The 18,352-nt window shown below is 40.6% G+C and overlaps 1 protein-coding gene across 1 annotated transcript; it reads left to right on the top strand.

The window, feature by feature from the left end:
• The first annotated feature begins 13,704 nt into the window (after window positions 1-13,704).
• Window positions 13,705-17,998, top strand: ccnh (cyclin H). Its single transcript, XM_079161697.1, has 10 exons — window positions 13,705-13,807; window positions 13,906-14,030; window positions 14,133-14,255; window positions 14,433-14,506; window positions 14,748-14,961; window positions 15,073-15,236; window positions 15,472-15,542; window positions 15,662-15,767; window positions 17,717-17,783; window positions 17,866-17,998. Exons 2-10 carry the CDS (start codon window positions 13,914-13,916, stop codon window positions 17,890-17,892), a joined length of 963 nt encoding a protein of 320 aa, XP_079017823.1. The 5' UTR covers window positions 13,705-13,807; window positions 13,906-13,913; the 3' UTR covers window positions 17,893-17,998.
• Window positions 17,999-18,352: the final 354 nt, after the last annotated feature.

Here is an 18,352-nt window from a genome sequence, read left to right as displayed (position 1 = left end):
ATTCACATATTGATTTATTTTTATATATATATATATATATAATTTGTATTCAATTATACACATAGCACACAACATGCACTCTCACAAATACACAGACACACACATTGTCATTGTTAAAGAAGAAAGACGGAAAGAAAGATTTTCTTTTCTTTTTTTTTCAGGGAGTCCGTTGATTAATTAGCGCTATCTGTCAACCTCTCCTCCCCCACCTCTCTCTTTCACACACACACACACACACACACACACACACACACACACACACACACACACACACACACACACACACACACACATTCTGATAAACACACACTCACACACCTACTAAGAAAACAAAACCCCACTAATCATTTGAAGCCTGTGCTTTGTAGGTGGAGCCCAATCATAATCAGGCCTCAGCAGTGCAGGTTTTTGTTGGTTTTGGCTCTGCATCCTCAATCAATCGCTAACAGGAAGAACTTTAATCAGGGTTTTAATGCAGCTGTACAAGAGGTGGGCTGGCCCATTGTCTGGGTCTGAAAAGGTTGATCAGAGGGGAGTCCTCTCGCGTTTCTTTACATTCACCTGCTGGGCCCTATTGGGTCTCTTTCTGAAAGAAAAGGACAAGGGAAATGAATAAAGAACACAGTGTGTCCGCTCAACCAGCCTATGGGCTAATCAAGGAGCTACTTGTCAACTCAACAGAGCCTCACAGTTCTGGCCGCTAAGCTCTCCCTTTCTCTTTGCCTTGCCAATTCAGACACACTGAGGAGCTGAGACAAGACGAACAACAGCGCGCCATAACACAACCATGAGCTAATGATATGCTACTCTGAAATCAATGTATGAAGCAGGTGAGGGGGGGGGGCAGACAGGAAAAACGGTATGAATCACAGAGAACTGCAACTTTGAGAGTCTGAATATATGCAAAAGAAATCTGAAATTAAATTATTATTTTTAATACAAACACTAGTTACATTTTTATTTGTATTTAGGCCCTTATTACAAGTATTGCTTACACCTCAGCCATGCTTATACGAACATTTAAGTGGAAAATAAACATTCTAACACCTTCTTCGGAGATTCAACGCATGCACAACTTGCTAAGGTGACTTAAGTTCAGACCTCGCGAAAACCTTGGATTTCTATAAAAACCCAAAATGAATTTAAATGCAGTTTTATTAAGAGATTTCTATTTGCAAAGGTGCAGTGGGGCAACGGTTGCAATCAGTTGCAAAGCCTTTAAATGATGCTCTTACCCCATCTAGTGATAAGACGGAGTAATTCCCATCGTCCACACAAGTGAATGATTGCATGTGTGTGTGTTTGGTGTAAATGAACATCTTAAGATTCCCAAGAAACTGAGAGGAAATGAAAGTGTTAACATTCAAAATGTGATGTGAATATAGTAGTATATTTTGAGATTTAGTAAAAGGAAAAAACACAACTGTATTTGTCTTGTTGTCATTATATTAATTATATATTTGCCTCTGTTTAATATTCCTCACACAAAAACCACGAGAGGGCATTATTTAATCAGGGCATTGTAGCAAAAGAAACAAGTTAAAAAATAAATGGAAAGATTTGATTCCTATAAATGGATTATTAGGATATTTAAATTAACATTAAAAGATTGATCACAATTCAGAATAACTATAAATGTTATTTCACAAACAAATACGTAACTATGAATTTAGAATCCTAATCACACAATCTCCATTGGAAAAAAATATATATTAAAAAAAATGAATTAGTGAGCCGTACCAGTACCATATCAATCGATCAGTCAATCAGACTTTATTTGCATTGCATTTTTCATGCAAATATTGTGCTTCACACGACACTACTTCATTAAAAAAAAGATAAGTGACGAATTGATAAAACATTCGCTAAAAGCATTAAATAAAAATAAAAACAGGAATTGAGGAAAACCTAGCATAAATATCAATTTACAGTGAGGAAACAAGAAATAGATAAAAACTCTAACTTGGTACACCAACATAAGGAGAAAAACAGAATAGAATGCATGAATAGATGGACAGATGAATAAATAAAGCTCAATTAAAAGCCAAACTAAAAGGTAGGTCTTGAGTTTGTTTTTAACATTTTTAACATTCTCTGATATGATAATAATAGCAATCTTTGTCAACAAGTAAATGTATGTATTTAGCTGTTTTCTATTCCTGCATTTGATGAGATGAGATTTGACTGAGCAAAGGCTCAAATCAACATTTTGTATCAACATGTTTCTGTAAAAAGTTCAACCTGACGTTTATGACATTTCCAGGATAAAACGCGTGCAATTTGTGGAGCACAGAGGGTGCTTTGGAATCACGTGTGTACTTTAAACATCAGATTTGTCAGAGACAAGCTAGAGTGGTGACTAATGGCCGATCCACCTGACAAGGCTTTTTGTTGAAGTCCACAGGAAGTCCACAGGAAGCCTTCAGAGCTCTGCAACAGGGACTGATGCAAGAATGCTCTCTAACAAAAGGGATGGCGGCAATTAGCAAAACAAGAGAGAAGGGTGCCAGTGATTATAGAAGGAGCACTTGAACAGCCAACACCCAGCGTTCACACTGTCAATTAGAGAAGCAATGGCAAGCGTCAGAAAATACACCTTATAGTTCCTATTTGTGAAATATGCTTTTTATGAAGGCTCTGTGATTAGTCATAGACTAAATGAATAAAATGATATTCATCAAAAAAAATATGTGTGTGTGATTGTTGTGCCAACATTTTCATTACTTTTATATAAGAAACATGAGAAAGATATATTTGGTAATGTTATCTTGTCTGTTATGTTTATTTGTCAATATTTTTGGTTTTATTTCCTGTGATGAACAGGGCATGCAAACCGTGAACCTGTCCGATTAGAAAATTGAAAATGAACATCGCGTTTGATTCATAATGACTGCGTTTAAACTCACTTGAGTCTGCTCAATTAACACAATTTAAATGAGAAGAATACACTGTATGCAGATGCCAGTTTGATTGTATTTACTTTCTCTTTTTACAAGCTACATTTGAAAGCCTTTTTTTGGGCTGATTTGCAGTGTTTGAGTGCTGATTTTGACAGGCACTCACTGCAGAAGGTCAGCAATTCACCTGTAAGTCGAGAAATTACCCTGCCTAATTTTTGCTGTCCTTCAGGTGCAGCCTGACAGCCTCCTTTGCATTTTAATGCAGACAACCTGATTATTAAATCTTAGAGGGCTTTTTTTTTGTCTGAAATAAATGGTTTCGGTTGCTGGGCAACCTGACTTGATGAAACACGGTTCCCCTCCCCCATTCTCAAATAATTTGTCGTCTATATTCAGGGATCTAGTTCTTAATTAGATTAAGATGCAAAACCCACTGCGAGCAAATTCACACTGATGTATGAATCTCACACACACACACACACACACACGCTCAATATACAGGACTGTCTCAGAAAATTAGAATATTGTGATAAAGTTCTTTATTTTCTGTAATGCAATTAAAAAAACAAAAATGTCATGCATTCTGGATTCATTACAAATCAACTGAAATATTGCAAGCCTTTTATTCTTTTAATATTGCTGATTATGGCTTACAGCTTAAGAAAACTCAAAAATCCTATCTCTAAATATTAGAATATCATGAAAAAGTATACTAGTAGGGTATTCAACTAATCACTTGAATCGTCTAATTAACTCGAAACACCTGCAAGGGTTTCCTGAGCCTTGAAAAACACTCAGCTTGGTTCAGTAAACTAAATCACACGTATGGGGATTATCACAATATTCGAATTTTCTGAGACAGTCCTGTAAATCACAAGTATGGGGAAGACTGCTGATCTGACTGCTGTCCAGAGGACCATCATTGACACCCTCCATCAGGAGGGTAAGACACAAAAAGAAATTTCTCAAAGAGCAAGCTGTTCACAGAGTGCAGTTTCAAAGCACATCCACAAAAAGTCTGTCGGAAGGGGGAAATGTGGCAGGAAACGCTGCACAACCAAGAGAGATGCCCGCAGCCTTAACAGCATTGTGAAGAAGAGTCGCTTCCAGAATTTGGGGGAGCTTCAAAGACAGTGGACTGAAGCTGGAGTCCAGGTATCAAAAGCCACTGTTCACAGACGTGTCCGGGAAATGGGCTACAATAGCTGTATTCCCATGGTCAAGCCACTTCTGAACTCAAGACAACGGAAGAAGCGTCTGACTTGGGCTATGGAAAAGAAGCACTGGACAGTTGCAGAGTGGTCCAAAGTCCTCTTTTCAGACGGAAGCAAGTGTTGTATTTCATTTGGAAGTCAAGGCGCCAGAGTCTGGAGAAAGGCTGGAGAGGCGCAAAATCCAAGTTGCTTGAAATCCAGTGTGAAGTTCCCACAGTCAGTGATGGTTTGGGGAGCCATGTCAGCTGCTGGTGTTGGTCCACTGTGTTTCATCAAGTCCAGAGTAAATGCAGCTGTGTACCAAGAGATTTTAGAGCACTACATGCTTCCGTCTGCTGAAAAGCTCTATGGAGATGAGGATTTCATTTTCCAGCATGATCTGGCACCTGCCCACAGTGCCAAAACCACCAGTAACTGGTGTACTGACCATGGCATTACTGTCCTCGATTGGCCTGCCAATTCCCCTGACCTGAACCCCATAGAGAATTTGTGGGGTATTATGAAGAAGAAGCTGAAAGACACCAGACCCAACAATGCAAATGAGCTAAAGGCCGCTATTGAAGCATCCTGGGCATCCATAAACCCTCAGCAATGCCACAGGCTGATTGCCTCCATGCCACGCCGCATTGATGCAGTAATCCGTGCAAAAGGATTCCCAACCAAGTAGTGAGTGCATTAATGGACATTTTCAAATGTTTGATTTTGTTTTGCTGTTATAAATCTTTGTTTTTACTTGGTCTGAGGAAATATTCTAATTTTTTGAGATAGGATTTTTGAGTTTTCTTAAGCTGTAAGCCATAATCAGCAATATTAAAAGAATAAAAGGCTTGCAATATTTCAGTTGATTTGTAATGAATCCAGAATGCATGACATTTTTGTTTTTTTAATTGCATTACAGAAAATAAAGAACTTTATGACAATATTCAAATTTTCTGAGACAGTCCTGTATAGCTTTGCTTCAGTGATGTACACACATTCAGGGCAAAAGTGGTCTTTTTTTTTTTTTTATTAATTGATAGATTTTTGTCAAGAAAAAAACATTTTTAATTGTTATAATTTGAACCGAAATGTTTAATTTATTGTGACACTTTTACCTTTGCAATTGCGATAGAAATGATATCAGTAAAAATAAACGAATGCATGTTTTTGATAGGAAAAAAAAATATGCCACATAATTGCAAAACACAATCCATTCTAAAATACACAAACACAATCCAGCTCTTTGGGGGGGGGGGGGGGGGGGAGTGCCCACAGACGGGCCGTGCATTACTCTACCAGCACATGCGCCCATTCCACCCAAATGGCCTTGCTATTTGGAAAGGTGAGGACATTGCACGTTGATATAAAGAGTCATTTGGAGGACTTGTTGGAGGACTTCGTTCTGTGAAGGATTGGATTTTCACCAGAATGGCTGCACTTTAACATCCCTCTATCTGCCCTTCTCGGCATTTCACTCAAAGCTAGGGTGCTCAGAATGATGGAGCACGATGTGTGTTTTTCACTCCCCAGTGATTTAAATCCTGCCAAACTATTCACAAATGAACACAAGCTACTTTGCTTTGATCAATAAAACATTTCCATTTAAACTCACTAAGGGAACACATTTCAAACATTTCTGCACTGTTTGCATTTGTCGTCAAGGTAAAGTTAAATGGATCATTGAATTTCACACATTTCTCACTGGTCTTACTGAGGAGAGAGCTGTATGCATATAGCAAACCAAGGACAGTTGGATTTGCCATAAAGGCCATGCCATTTTTGCTCTCCCTGAAGCTATGATTTTGATTGAATCCTGAAATGAGTGGAAATGTCCCAAATCCCTACCAATGTGCGAGAAAGGAAAATTGGCCTTGGAGGTTTAAGGTTCCCATTAAGGGTGTGCTTTAACATGTTAAGTGTGGTTAGAGTGCGTCAAAAATACAAAAATACATTACGTGTTCTCCACGCACTCAAGCAAAATGTCCCTAAAATTCCTTGATCCTGATGTGCAAGAGAGCTTAGGGTCAGGCCTCCACCGGACTGAAGCCAGAGAAAAGCCAAGGGTACAAATTAAACCTGGCGATATTTCAGCCAATACGGGAGCAATTATCATGTTAGACTGGTAGCCAAAAAAAGATGGGTAAATTCTGTAAACCCTGTGTGCGATATGAAACAAATCTGAAATGATGGTGAAATTGAAGCGCAGAAGAATTGATGTCCGAATACAGACATGTATAGAACTGGATTTTATCACAACCTTCCTTTATCATATGGCTACTTTTATGTCAAATTATAGCATTTGATACCGTCGGCAATGTCTTGTTTTATTAGAAATAATAACGTCTTCCTCTACATCAGCATCTCCTTTCAGGCTGGTAATGCCTGTCTCGCTCTGAATGCACTGATTTGATACAACCATCCTCCTTCCTCTCTATACCCATCATCTCTCCGGTCGCTATATTTTCAGGAAACAGGAAAAATGTCTTTCCTGGTTGCTTAGTATTCGCGTCACGTAAAGTGGGTCTGTGTTCCTCATTTAGTTCTGTACTGTACAGCTGGGGAGCTGTCCGGCGTGCGGCGGCAGTATGCAAATGACTCTGGATTTGAATGGAGATGGAGGTAGACACAAAGCTCAATTAGAGACAGAGCGGGAGAGAGATGGTGGGGGAGCTTTGAGTGTCTGGAGGGGAGGGGGAAGGGAAAGGAAAAAACCTTGGCTGCTTAATGCCAACCTGAGGAAACCAATGTACGGACACGTTCAAACACGAAGGAAGGCGCACACATATGAGAATGCACTTAAATAGCCGGGCAGTTTTCTAAATTCCTCAGACAGGCAGCTGATCTCTGAGGGGCTCAGACAGCTCAGCTCTGTGATGCGCTTCGGTCCAACCAATCACACCGAATATTCCACAACATCCTTATCACACATGTCGTAAAAAAAAAGGTGTCAGGCAAGCACAGGTGCACTTCCTCTTTTGTTTAAAGCTCAAAGAGAGACTCTCCCATGCGGCAAAAAACATAAGGGGGGTGGCGGCCATTTTGTTCTTGGGCGTTAGCCGATGCCCAGCAGTAGTACATCACCTGACCCAGCCCCTGCATGAGTGTCCTTGAAAGAGTCTCTGACATCAGCACTGCCACCCCTGGTTGCCACAGCAACCGTGGTGCAATGTGTGTGTGTGTGGGGGGGGGGGGGGGGGGGGGGGGGGGGGCTGCTGATGGAGGGCAGAATAATTAATATGCACATGTAGGGGGTTTGAATCGGGGTTTAATTGCATTTGTTGGTGTGTGAAGCTGAAATGGATTGAACGCTACAGCAAAAAACGGGAAATATCAGAGAAGGGGAAAAGAGATTAAGCAAGCTCATTGGTCAGAGAAATCACTCGCATCGCTGTCAGGGTTATTTCCAAATGATTTCCTTTCATACAAGAAAGTTACTTCAGAGATGAGACGGCGGGGCGGTGGGCCACGGGAAGGGGATTATCCTCCTCCTCTCGATTCTTCTCCTCCTCCACAACATTATCGTCTTTAAAAAAAGATGTTTGAAGCCAAGGTGATGCTTCACACAACATCAATCCGTCAGGTCAACGGCTGACTTTGTGTCCTTGAATTGCAATAATTTCCCCATGCCTGGAAAGGTTTTCAAATGCAGCTGAGAAATAACAGACAGGAGGGCAGACTCGACTCTGTGTGGACGAGACTAACTTGATCAGGGAGGCTCACAGATCATTCGGCTGATCTGGTGCTGCCACAAAATCACCCAAGTCTGATTTCCCATAAAACACTGCCTGTCAGATTATATAAGCACAAGCTTTAGTCATAGACACACAAGTCTGACCGAACATTTTTCTCTCTTTACAAACCACCTCGCGCACACACACACACACACACACACACACACACACACACACACACACACACACACACACACACACAAGATATATTTACATGCTGCCTCTGTGTCAATAGCATCCAAACATTTCTTCCGTAAGTAAAGAGACTGCACGCTGCACTGACTGAGTCTCATTACTGCCAAAAATATGAATAGAAAATTCAACACCAATGTAAAAAAAAAAAAAGTCCTACACGGCCTACGTTTTAAGATATTCTAGAACAGGATACCAAAAAAAAGACGAAACTAAGTCATCTGCCACACTGCGGAATTATGCGAAATATACAGAAGGAGAGGTGTTTGGTTATACTGACAACACAGACGTACATGCACGCAGTCAGTCGCTCACGCACACAAACATTACACGCCCTATCAGTGCGCGCACACGCGGGCGCACATACAGTAAACGTTGCAATGGTCTCATCAATAATGCATCGGCACTTCATGTTTATGCAATCTACAGGGCAAAGACCGAGCGACGGATAGCTGCAGATGCAAGGCTGCCACACATTGAACGTATATACAGCGTTGTACAAGCATATCACAGACGGAGCTCAGACATTAAAGTTAAAATCGTTTCCGCCTGTAGACAAACAGATTAAGATAATAAAACAGTGCTCAGCACATACCTGTTAAAGCATTATTTCTTTGATTCTGGTTTGTGCAGGCTTGAAGGACTTCGTGATAACACCGCACTAAGGAAATAAAACTGTAGCTGTGGTGATATGCAAATTAACGGCTCCCGCTGAATGCAGGGGCATTTATTATTCATAAATTACTCATGTTTATGCAAATTACGGTATACGGAAACACCGGTGGGGGTTGAGTAGCTCCGTCTCAACATACCGTGTGATTCAATTTCTGTTATGCTCTTCCATCTAAAATCATCCACATCCAGGAATTTGACGAACATGCCCATAAAGCGGCAGAGTTATTCCGGAGCTTCATCCAGGTGGTCAGTAGTAATGGGCAGTAAGTGTAACCCGCCATGCTGCGGAGGCCTATGTTTGTGGGTAAACCTCATTTAGGCTGTCATTTGATCTTTCAACACCAGCTTCGCTGCAGCTTTTTCAACCTGTTGTTCCTGTCAGTGTGTACACCTTGTGTATGTTTGATAGTGGGCTAGGCCTATGGGCTTAAATGCAAGGTGTTTCAATTATTTGCAGACATTATGGGCACAGTCGGACCTCTGTGGGGGGTCTGGGGGATCCTCCCCCATTAATTTATTTTTTATGAACAAGCTCTACTTTGATGTTTTTTTTGTGTACTCTGGCTCCTTATTTGCATTCACAGTATGTCTCAATCCTTAAAAAAAAGTGTGTACCAGATTAATTATGAATTGTCATGTTAAAAATATTAGTAGGTGTTTGTAATTATTATATTGAGTAAAAACAGAATACTTACTTAAAACTCCGTTTTAAAACGAAAACATTAGTGTGGCTGTAGCCTTAGTATGCCATCATGTCATAACTATTAGTCATATTATGGTATAGTATGTCATAGTATAGTACCATCAAAGTATCATGAAACATTTCATTTTATAGTATGCCATAAAAATGTCAGTGAAAGTCATAGCACAGTATTTCATGAAAAGTCCATCACATGGTAAATGGACTTACTTGTAGCGCTTTTCTAGTCTTCCGACCCCTCAAAGCACTTTAACACACCCATTCATACACTGATGGCAGGGGCTGCCATGCAAGGTGCCACCTCTCCATCAGGACTCTGTCTAACCATTCACACCTATTCATACACCGCAGGCACAGCTTGCGGGAGCAATTTGGGGTTAAGTGTCTTGCCCAAGGAGACATCTACATGGACTATAGCAGAGCCGAGGATCGAACAGCCGAGCGAGTGATTGAAGGGTGACCCTGCTCTTCCATTGAGCCACAATATGTCATATAAAATGGCATAATATACAATGCCATGAAAAAGTGATAGTATAGTATGTCATAAAAAATGTCATTAAAGTAATAGCACAGTATTTCATGAAAAAGCCATAGTATGTCTTATTTTGTTATAATTATGGTTAGCCATAAAAATGCCAGAGTAGAGTATGCTATGAAATAATAACATAGTATGTCGTAAAAAATGTAATAGTACAGTTTATCATAGAAAAAAGTCGTAGTATATTAGGTCATGAAAAAAGTCAATAGAATATCATTAAAAATGTCATAGCAAAGTATTCCATAAAAATGTCATAGAATAGTATACAAAAAAAGGTAAAATAATAGCCATCTTAAAAAATGTCAGAAAACAAATCATTGCATATTATGTCAAAATGTCAGAATATAGTACACATTTTCTGTGCTGCCCTCAATCATCTGCTGGCTGCCTACATTGGCTCATCAAAACATTGAGAACCCCTGTTGTAGTAGTTGTTATTATTGCAGTAGTTGTATTTGATGTTGTTGTAGTAGTAGTACACACACATGAATGTGATGCAAAGTTATTTCGCCTTCTCTTTTTTTCTCCTCAGATGAGTGGAAAGTTCTGGAACAAAACTGAGGATGACGGAGTTTCTTCACATCTTGTACTGTATGAACTTAGAGGTCTTGGTGCTCAGATTATGATGCTGCAGTTTAATGTTCCATAACCCCCTCCAACTATCTCTCCAAGACGGCGGGGGGAGACACAGTCCCATTGTCCACTGGTGCGATGGTGCTCTGGACACCGGTGTCCTTACAATGGTGAAGACTCAAACCTGGCCCTGGCACCTTCCAACCCAGGAACTAACCAACCTTAGAACTGACTTTTTCTTAGTGCGTGTTAGAACTCATAACACAAATAATTTGCTTTTGTTCTTACAGCTGGGCTAATGTATCACTCTTACCTTACAAGTGACAAATGTGTGAATTTATCCACAGGCTCTACAAGGGCTCAACTTCTAAGTTAACTTTTAATTTATACTTTGAAGCTCTCTGATTGGTTGTTTCTTACAGCAATGCTTTCTGGGACCTGAGTTAACTACTACAATTATGTATTTAACTTAAAGCAAAAATGTGTGATTGTATGTACTGAGGGTTAAATTCTGTGAGTTTGATGTGCATCCAAGTGTTGAAAATGTCCCAACAGACAGTCACTTGATATCAAAGTCTATAAACATATTGTATGTATGTAGATCATATGTAACGCTCCTGTTGTGATCCAGTGTTGTTTTAATTAAAAGTTATTAATATTATTTGGATCTCTGTATTTTTGTAGGTCATCAATATAAGGTGCTGATACAACTAATTATTGACAACTTGAAAGGATTAAAACCCATCGCTGTTTGAAAGCTATATAATGCAAATTGTTTGTTATTTTCATCTGTAATGTGCAGAAAAATCTGTCATGCTGTAAAGTTTAGCTTTTCATGGGGTCTTGTGTGTTTAAGTTGAGTGGAAGTAGATCAAATAGTTAGCGGATTGCTCGGACAACCTGAGATTGTGGGTTCGATCCTTATGTGCTATACAGTGAACTTTAAGGTCCAACAGCCAAAGTAAAGAAGCCAAATATGATACAAAGAGTGTGAGATGAGAAAGCTCAGGGTGCTGGACGACTGGTCTCAACACTGCAGGTTGTGGGTTTAATCCTTATGAGCATCTGTAGGTTTTGAGGTCTACCTCACAAAGTTAAGTAAAATATGTTATGAAACTGGGAAGTGTGTCAGATCAGAAAGTTAATTTTTAATGGCAAATTATACTATGAATTTTTGATATTTCATTAACGTATACTATGCAATGCCTTTTTTATGAAACTTTTCTTGACATATTTTGACTTTTTTTACATACTAGCTATGATTCTTTTATGAGTATACTATGAATGAGTTTCCCCACTGGGGATTAATAAGGTTTTCTAATCTAATCTAATAATTATTATGACATAGTCATGCTATGACTCTCTATGACATACTATTATTAGATTTTTTTATATATTTGTATGATATTTTTAGTCTGGTATGTCGAAAAGATATCAAAGTCAAAGTATAGTATGTTGAAAACTTCACAAAAGTCATAACACTAGGTTGAAAACAGTCACAAAAAAACATAAATGTTTTGAAAATCATGAAAATGCCATAGTAATATGTCAAAAAAATCATAAAGAAGTCAAAGTAAAGCATTAAAAGGTAAATATGTTGATAAAAGTAATGCAAATCCAATAGTGTGGTATGTCCAAAAACGTAATTAAAAGATTACAGTATAGTACGTTGAAAAAAATATATATAAGTCAAAGTATTATTTTTTTTCGAAAAGTCATTAAAAAGTCATGGTATAACTATACTATGACTTTTTTCTGACATACTATACTATCACCTTTTATGACTTACTATAGTATGTTGGATAAATGTCAAAAACAAGTCATAGTATAGTATATCGGAAAAAAGTCATAAAAGGTGATAGTATAGTATGTCAGAAACAAGTCATTGTACTATGACTTTTTATGACTTTTTTCAGCATACTACACTATGACTTTTTATGATTTGTTCTATATGTTGTACCATTGCTTTTTTCAATTATTTTTAGATATACCAGATTTGGACTTTTTATGACTATTTTCAACATACTATACTATCAATTGTTATGAGTTATTTCGATATATTATACTATTACCTTTTTCGACATTCTATACCATGACCTTTTTACAACTTTTTTCGACATATAACTTTTTATAACTTCTTTTCAACATGCAATATTTTCACTATTCCTACTATGACTTGTTTTCAACATACTAGATCAGGGGTGGCCAACCAGTCAGAGACCAAGAGCCACATTTTTTACTGTGTTACCGCAAAGAGCCACATCATACACATGGGCACACATGAACATCACCCTATCCCTTCCTCACACACACACATACCTTTGCTCAGCCAGATGTATTGTAAATGTCACACACCAATATGATAATGACAGAAATTGACTCCTAAGACCACAGGCCAGTCATTTTCAACAATGAACATTGTGTACACCAGGGGTGTCAAACTCATTGTCGCTCTGGGGCCACATCAGCATCATGGTTGCCCCCAAAGGGCCGGTTGTCGGCGGGGGGGGGGGGGGGTGGTGCTGCTGCTGCTGCTGCTCCTTCTTCGTCGGCGGGGAGGGTGGCTGCTGCTGCTGCTGTCACATACGCTGGTGGAGGTGTGCGCGGCGCGTGCGGATCGGGGAGGAGCTCCGCCTTGCGCGATACAACGGATATTTGTAAATTGTCCGACTTTTACATTTTTACTTAAAGCGGGGCTTTCAAACAGTCCGTCTCGGCGTTAAATGGGTCGACGAGGAACGTAATCTGTGGCCGCACATGCGCGTTTGACGAAAATACCGTATTTAACTCAAGCGAAGCGAACATGAACATTAAAAAAACACAAATACAAACTTCGATATGAACGTAAGAGCCGCATGAAACCGGGCAAAGAGCCGCATGCGGCTCGCGAGCCGCGGGTTGGCCACCCCTGTACTAGATTATGACATAAAACGTGTTTTGTCCCCACTCTCTCTAACTTTAACTGTATCCATAATAGAAGTTAACTGTACAACGACCATGGATAAGTACCTCATACAACCATGGATGAATAAAAGGAACTGGATACTCTTTAAGCGCTAGCTTTATAATACATAAACATGTTCAAATTCATATTGCTTTGAGGTTTATGGCAGATATCAGGGCACTAGAAGCGTACTGATAAATATTTCTTTTGCGCACTGTATCATAACATACGGTAATACACGTCATCACAAGGGGACAACTTTGACACAGACAGTTGCGACGCGCATCGTTTTTGTTATTGCTGGTGTTTGTCAACGCTATCCGGTTTTGAATGGACTAGCGCATATTTAAACACACTTACAGTAAGTTTAATTGATTCTGCAGCAAACCGGGGAAACGTCACATCCAACGTTCACTCTTATTTTCTGTCACGGTTCTGTTTTTCCCTCTTTTCTTGCAGAGGCAGCCATGTTCCACAAAAGTTCACAGGGCAAATACTGGATCTTTGCAAGTGAAGACGATGTTGAGCAGAAGAGATACAAGGCCAACCAGAATTTCCGCAACAAGATGCTGGAGGGTGGGAAGGTAATATGTGACGTTACGTACAAATAATACCATAACAAGGACAACAGGCACACGTGTGTTGACAGTGTTCTCTCTCTCTCTCTTTCTCTCTCTCTGAACCAGCCTGGGGTAAGTGAGTCCAAGCTCTTGGAGCGTCACGAGGAAGACGTTTTAATCCGACACTACGAGAAGAGGATGGTGGACTTCTGCAATGCCTTCAAGCCTGTCATGCCCAAGTCTGTTGTGGTATGTGTGTGTGCTTTATCTATCATCTATCCATCTGAGCATGCGCACTAGCGTTTCCTTCAACCCCGCCTCCCAGCCGCTCGATCTTGGACTCATCCACATGAACATAGGAAGGAAAGAATACTCCAGATTCGTCTATTATGGCATATCTGACCTACATGTGTCTCACCTGTGCAGGGTACAGCCATCATGTACTTCAGAAGATTCTACCTGAACAACTCCATCATGGAGTACCACCCCAGGATTATCATGTGAGTACAGATATGTTTGAGGGGGAATTAAATAAGCAACATTTCTTCAGCTTGAATGACCAAAAAGTCCTAGCTGTATGTAAACATGGTAGGCTAACTTCAGATCCAATAATTTAATTATAATATGAATTAATGTTTACAGCTGTGTAACTGCTGGGATACCTTTAGTCACGTTAGTAGCTCCATTTGGGAACAATCCTTTATTGTTCAGGCTGGTTCTTACCTGACCTTCCTGTTTCAGGCTGACTTGTGCCTACCTGTCCTGTAAAGTGGATGAGTTCAACGTTTCCAGCACCCAGTTTGTGGGCAACCTTCTTCAGGAGACCCCGGCGGGGCAGGAAAGGGTTCTGGAACAGATCCTGGAGTTTGAGCTGCTGCTGATCCAGCAGCTCAACTTTCACCTGGTGGTCCACAACCCCTACAGACCGATGGAGGGCCTGCTCATCGACCTCAAGGTAGCTGGACCCCTGGAGAGAGCTGCAGATATTACTCTGGCACTCCAAATCTGGCTCATTCAGCAGTTCGGATGTTTTTGTCCCGTCTCAATGAATGATGTCATCCTTCAGACAAGGTACCCCACGCTGGAGAACCCGGAGTCGCTGAGGAAGAGTGCAGATGACTTTCTGACACAGGCGGCCATGACGGACGCAGGGCTGCTGTTCCCCCCCTCTCAGATTGCTCTAACGGCTATTCTGAACAGCGCCTCGAGAGCCGGTCTCAGCATGGAGAGGTGCTCATGTTAAAACAAGGATCAATGCTAAGTTTGAATTTTAAAAAAAAGTAGATCTTGAAGTAATTTAGTAATAATGAACAGCAATACATTTAATTAAATAATCAGCTGGATGAGCACCATTAACGCATTTGTTTTTGTAGCAATTAAAGGAATATGTTCCAGCAGAATGAAGACAAAACCCTTAAGTTGAAAGTTTGTAAATGTAAACAATCCTCTTTTTTTAAATGCCAAGCTACCTGAACGAATGTCTGCGACTGAAAGAGGACAAAGAGACTCTCTCAAAGATGTACGACTCCATGAGACGTGAGTAAAGTGCACCTTCATGTCACACCACAGGGTGGTGATGTTGAGCCCTTTTGAGCGTCACTCACGGGAACAAGTCTGATCCAAGACTAAAGTAAATGTTTTCTGTGTTCATCCAGGGATGAAAACCCTGCTGAAGAAGTATGAACTTCCTAAACCGGAGGAGGTGAATGCTTGCAAAAAGAAGTTGGAGAGGATTCATGCGGAATTTTCCAGTTCAAGCAAGTAAGGAGATGAAGTTTACTCTGAGAGAGAACACTATATTGTCACACTGCCATACTAAAAGTACGAATATGTGACTTCATTGTGGAGTTGATCTAGTCCTTACATTAAGACAGAACTAGTGTCGTGCATTTCTGTCACCCACACACAGTAAGCAACTCACGTCTTCTGTTGTTATACATAGTAACAGTTTTATTTTAGCCAGGTTGTCGTATCTAAGATGCAAAAAGGTTTCAAGGTTCAGTATCAGGTAGAAAAATAAAAAGGAACACATCATCAGCTGTATGAAATACAGAAAGGAAGTACAACAGCACGCCACATTCCCGCCTACATCACCCATACCATGTAGCACAGCTGATATTGGCGTCACTGACGAGGAGACGTTGAGGCTGTCGCCGGCCGTCCGTTAACACTTGGTGAGGTCGGTGAGGTCCGTGGTATCTTTAAGTGCAACTACAGTAAACAGTTTGGTAAACTCTCGAGCTATGACAGGCACAGATTCAGACTCTGCAGCGGCTCGAGTCACCAGGAGGCACACGAGGCCGACTCCCCCCCCCCTCCCCCCTCATGACTTTGAACATGATAAATCTGTGCATGGCATGACTTCTCGGGATGAATCTATATGAAAATAGTCGGTGCAGAAGTGTTCTTGAAAAAAAGCTAGAGACTGCAAATGCATGAAAGCTTTCGTTTACACCCCCCCTCCCCCCAAGGCTTCGAGGGAGTTCGGGTGATGTTCGTTAGAGCAGCATATATGTAGGCCCACACACTATAGCAGGATCCATTCAAGGATTAACACATGCACAAGGACAGGTTACAGATATCTCCTACAAACTATCTTTCAGCTCGGTTCAGCTAGATCACACGCTTCTATACAAGCCTAAGTATATAATATCGACAAAACAAAGCAGCATATAAAAAAAAAAAAAGATCTAACAAGTGGGTTCCGGTGCTGCGTGGTAGTTCGTACAATGTCGTTAGCGGTTCCAAGAAAGAGCTCGTCATAAAAAGCAGGTGACGTGGGCGAGTGGGTGGTGTGTAGAAAGGAGTTAAGGCTTGCGTCATCTTGGAGAGAGGTGCTGTGTTAAATTTCCCTGATGACGGCAGAAAAAGAACGCTACTTCAATGCTTTGGATTGCTTCCCCCTGTAGACCTCGCAGGAGCGGCTGATCAGGGTCAGTTAACCAGAACCAGGGGGACTGGGGGGAGTGGCAGGAATACCGGGATAAAAAGAAGTTCAGACATTTCCGCAGTCGACTGTATATCTCAGGTCCATCTTCACAGAAATCAAGACTTCTTGTCACATTTTAAAATCGGTTCAACACCTCGTGTCTGAAGCGTTTCTGGGGGGGAAGGGCTTTGGAAAGGACAGTATTCAGATATGCAGCAAGTGGTTTCCCACGGAGAACAGCCATATTGCGTTTTGAACTGCCAGGAATCTAGGCCACATGCTTATAAATACAAACTGACGCAAGTCTTCGGTAGGGCACCTCACGGGACGAGGACTCGCTTTGGCCGGCTGGTCGTGTGGTCCGACTACCACGCTTTGATTCTCGGGTAGAAACCTGTGAAAGTCACATTACCTGGATGGCAGCAGCCAGTGACATGATGGTGCACTCTGTCCTGTAAGATAAAGTGGACAGGTTTGTGACAGGCCCATGGCTCGGACAATCACTTATTGTCTGCTATGAGTCTGTGTGTATGTATTCATACATGGTGTGAACTAGTCTAAATGGAGTGGCATAACGATTGAAAATGGAGACACATGGGGGAACTAGAACTACCAAATGGCGGTCATGATGGTGTGGTGGACACTAGAGGTGCGTTGGAAATGGACTTGAAGGGGTCGGTCACAAACGTTGAATGTAAGGAACAGTGTTAACCAACGGTTCAGGGTTGTAAAGGTTCTTCTGACTATGAAATATTTAACAGTAATTCTTAACTTATTGCAGCAAACGAAAGCGAGGATATGAAGAAGACGGCCATGTAGCCAAAGAACCTCGTTTAACAGAAGATGAGGTGAGACCATATTTTGAATTACATGCCGACATTCTGACAAACATAGTTAAGCTACATATTTTAACTTTTTCTTTCATTGCAGGAATGGACCGATGAAGACCTGTTATGAGATCTAAAGATATTCTTCTAGTGTACCAACAGTTTATTCCAATATTAAAACTTGTCAAGATTGGACGACTGTGCCGTTACAGAAGATACAATGGAGGCAAAGACAGTTTGCAGAAGTTTACACGTTATATTTACTTTTCTACAGCATATTGAAGACCTGGGTTTGTTCTACAGTAGGAATAAAGATATTTTTCTACATTTTGTGTCTTGTTTCTGCAGATTAAACAGAATAATAGATTATTATGTGTGCATACGTTCTCCACCTTTGTCAGGGGACAATGAATGACTCCGTAATCTACTTTACAAAAACTGTTTAATAAGTGCATGCATGGCTGATACAATCTGTACTATTCAAAAAAATGTTGCTGCTGTAAACACTTTCATTTTACTTGGTTTCTCTGATTACGTGTCTTGTCTGGCATTGAGAAGTTTCAAAAAAGACCAAAGAATCAAAATAGCGG

Source organism: Pholis gunnellus (assembly GCF_910591455.1).
Source record: "Pholis gunnellus genome assembly, chromosome: 6".
Classification (NCBI taxonomy): Eukaryota; Metazoa; Chordata; class Actinopteri; order Perciformes; family Pholidae; genus Pholis; species Pholis gunnellus.
The sequence above is the reverse complement of the archived record's forward strand: the minus strand, read 5'-3'. Positions and strand labels throughout refer to the sequence as shown.

Bases quoted from the DNA above. Each gene is read 5' to 3' on its own strand.
- ccnh (XM_079161697.1), top strand. From the start codon at position 13,914: ATGTTCCACAAAAGTTCACAGGGCAAATACTGGATCTTTGCAAGTGAA. The intron at 14,256-14,432 runs GTATGTGTGTGT...TCACCTGTGCAG, and splicing joins TCATGCCCAAGTCTGTTGTG to GGTACAGCCATCATGTACTT. The intron at 14,507-14,747 runs GTGAGTACAGAT...TTCCTGTTTCAG, and splicing joins TACCACCCCAGGATTATCAT to GCTGACTTGTGCCTACCTGT.